At 41.7% G+C, this 3,560-nt stretch overlaps 1 protein-coding gene across 1 annotated transcript in view; it reads left to right on the forward strand.

Moving 5' to 3' along the window:
* Nucleotides 1–1,870: 1,870 nt before the first annotated feature.
* LOC106323106 overlaps nt 1,871–3,560 on the forward strand; it is a 4,575-nt gene continuing 2,885 nt past the window's right edge. The window contains exon 1 of the mRNA XM_013761275.1: nt 1,871–3,446. Coding sequence (XP_013616729.1) covers nt 1,871–3,446 — 1,576 coding nt within the window. The remainder of the gene's footprint in view (nt 3,447–3,560) is intronic.

Below are 3,560 nucleotides of genomic sequence, written 5' to 3' on the forward strand. Positions count from 1 at the left end.
GAAACAGAGACGAGAGCTTGATAACAACGAAGTAGGAAACAGAGGAGGAGCAGAGGATGAACAGAGGTGAAGAAGATGATGAATAAAGGCGACGCCGGCGAGCCTCGACTCCACCGGCGTCAGGACACGACGAACGCAACGGCGCCTCGATGTCTGTGCCTGGGAGAGAGCTAGGGCATTTTTTCCCTAACTACACATCTTCATATACTGTAATAGGCCTATATATGTTTTTAAACCTTGAATCATATGCTGAAAAAATCTAGCAAATCCGAAACACATAATCAAATCCTAAAAGTGTTTGGATTTGGCTTGGCCAAGACTATACATGTTCATATGAACATTTGTATGATCGTTTTTCAAAGCCTTGGCCAAATGAAATCTTAGCCAATTTAAGACATGATCACTTGTTTAAAACTTAAAATCTGATCATAAAATTACTCCTTGGCCGAAATCTATAAGAATCCTAGAACCATTCGGATTTGGCCTGGCCGAAACTTATGTTTGGCCTAAATGATGAGGACATTCAACCAGAGCTTGAACCAGACTTAACTGAACCTGATATTCAGGACATGATCAGCAACATAACCAAACCAGAGAGAGTTCAAGACGTGCCACTAGTGCCAGTACCAACCGTATTCAAGTTGAGGATTCAAGCTTGAAGAAAGATGAGCTAAAGAGCGAACCGGCTGAGAAGAATCAAGCATGAAGTGAAGATATATGGCCATTCATTCCGGAACAAGGCCACAACAACCTGATGATCATTACCATATAAGATCAATTTGCCTAGCAAGACTCTTGGACGGATCTAGCAACTAGGCCAAGCCCTTTGTGTGTGCTCTTTTCCTTGCTCTTGGTTTTGTCCCAAATGGGTTTTCTGGAGGAAGGTTTTTAACGAGGCCACAACCTGCTTTACACATTTCCTAAGTGCTATCTCGGTCAAAGGCTATGAAGACTTATGTCATTACCTTATGTTTTTATTTTAGACTATAGTTTTGTTTCTCATTTATATTTCGTGATCTAAGGAGCTTGTTCCTTTAGTTCTTATTTATATGTTTCGCAAACCCTCATTTTGGGGCAGAATTTGAATAAACATAAACTTTTCATCTAAAGAAAACCCTAGAGCTCTCTAGCAAGAACTCGCCTCCTCTCTCATTGCCTTGTGAGACCAGTACCTCCACGGCCTTGAGAAACCTGTGTTGTATCACGAGCTTTCCATCTCTCGTGTGGTGCACTTCGATCCATCCATCCGTTCCTGTCAAGATCCCTTTGGTTGATTAGATCAGTGCAGAACCAGATCATCCTTGTGCTAGATCGGCTCCTTGTCTCTTGCTTGGGAATCATATAGCCTTTGTCAGCTTAGGCCTGTATCATTTATGGTATCAGAGCTGAAGTTCCTTCAGCATCAGGTTTTATCTATCCTTATCTATTTTATTTGAAATCATTTTTAGTTTCATTTGTTTTTGCATTCATAAATAAAAAAAAAACCATGAAAAGGAAGTTGTGTTCTTCATTGTTATTCATCCTGTCGAGTTTAGTTTCTGCTAGATCTTATTTTTCATTCAAAAAATCATTAAAACTTGTTAGTAAAGCTTTGAATCCGAGTTTCCTTATTTGGTCGAGTTAAAAAAAAAAAAAAGGTTTCCTTTTCTTTCAACCGTGTGATCAACCTTTTCCTCTTTTACGTCCAATCTAATATTCCTTTGCATATTGTCGATTTCAAATTAAATTTTCCTTTAAGTTTAAAAAAAAAAATCATATTGCATATTTCCATTGCTTTGGTCGATCACAACTTAAGTTTTCTTTTATTTTTCTCTTAGGTTTATATTACAAGAGAAAAACTGCCATGGGAGAAGAAACTTAAGCAGCTTTGATGCAGGCCCTTCGTGATCTGCAAGAAGAGATGAAGAACATGAGACAAGAACTTGCAGGCAGGATGAACCGAATTGAGCAGAGGCCAGCCATTAGGCCACAAAGACGAGTTAACCTTGGAACAGCTCATGCCAATACAACGCCAACGGGCACAGCTCCAAGAAGAATCGGAGTACGCTTCAACGACATTCCGGAGGCTAGCAATAATCATCAACAACCAGAAGATGACCCCGGACCTTTCTATCCCCAAAACCAGAATCAAAGGAGAACTGTGGAACAAGATGACTATGGTGAAGAAGATGAGATGAGGACTTCTTACCCCGAAGAAGATGAGGACTTCTTACCCCGGCCAAGAGCCCCACGCAGGCAAAACCGCAACCAAGGGTTTGAAGAAGAAGACTTCTTACCGCTACATAGAGCTCCACGCCAACAAAACTATAATCAAGGACTAGGACACATCAAGATGACCGCGCCAAGCTATGCTGGAAAGGTTGATCCAGAAGCTTATCTTGATTGGGAGAAGAGTATGGATCACATCTTTGACTACTATAATCACCCAGGTCCTAAGAGAGTTGCTTTGGCAGTAGCTCAGCTCGCAGAAAATGCGCTTTCCTGGTGGGATAGGTTGTGCTCAGACAGGAGGAAAAGCAATCTGAGGCAGCTAGACTCTTGGTTGGATATGAAAGACGCAATGAGGCAGAGGTTTGTGCCTCAACACTTTCACAGAGACTTGCAAAGAAAGTTCAGGTCACTTAAGCAAGGTAGCAAGTCGGTGGAGGAGTACTATGAGGAGTTTGAGAAGTTAAGAAACCGCTTGGACCTTAATGAGGATGAAGAAGCTACCATGGCTCAGTTCATTGATGGATTACAAGAGAGGATAAGTTGCAAGGTGGAAAGACAGGTTTATTCCGACATGAAGGACCTGTTCCATTTAGCTACCCAAGCTGAACAACACATCAAAAAGAAGAGCTCCAAGGGCAAGTCTCAAGTTTCTTGGAACTCAAGCAACAACAACTACAACAAATCAGTAGACAAAGGAAATGGAATTGAAGGAGATACCCGGCCTAAGCTTCGCTCCACTGAACCCACGATGGAGACCAGAACCGAGCCAGCCAAAACTACTAATCCCCAACGTGCCAGAGACATCACTTGTTTCAAATGTAGAGGCCAAGGGAATATGGCAAGAGAGTGCCCAAACCAGAGGGTTATGTTACTCACTGATGATGGCTATGAATCTCGTGATGAAGAAGAAGTACCTGAGATTCAAGAAGAGTATGGAGAGGTTGAATATGCCGATGTGGGAGAGAGCTTGATGATCAGGCGTGTGCTTAGTGTCTTAGTGCAACCAGCCGAGACCATCCAAAGAGAAAACATATTCCACAGCCGTTGCACCATAAAAGGCAAGGTATGTAACCTTATCATAGATGGTGGGTCTTGTACTAATGCTGCTAGTGCTTACATGGTAGATAAACTTGGCCTAGAAAACACTAAGCATCCGCATCCATATGGACTAAGGTGGCTAGATGATAAGGTTGAGCTTAAAATTAAAGAACAAGTGACCATTCCATTTAGCATTGGTAAGTATCAGGATGAAGTAGTTTGTGATGTATAGTACCTATGCAAGTTGGGCATGTATTATTAGAAAGACCATGGCAGTGGGATAGAGAAACTAAGCATGATGGTAGAACTAA

This window comes from Brassica oleracea, chromosome C2, assembly GCF_000695525.1.
Source record: "Brassica oleracea var. oleracea cultivar TO1000 chromosome C2, BOL, whole genome shotgun sequence".
NCBI lineage: Eukaryota > Viridiplantae > Streptophyta > Magnoliopsida > Brassicales > Brassicaceae > Brassica > Brassica oleracea.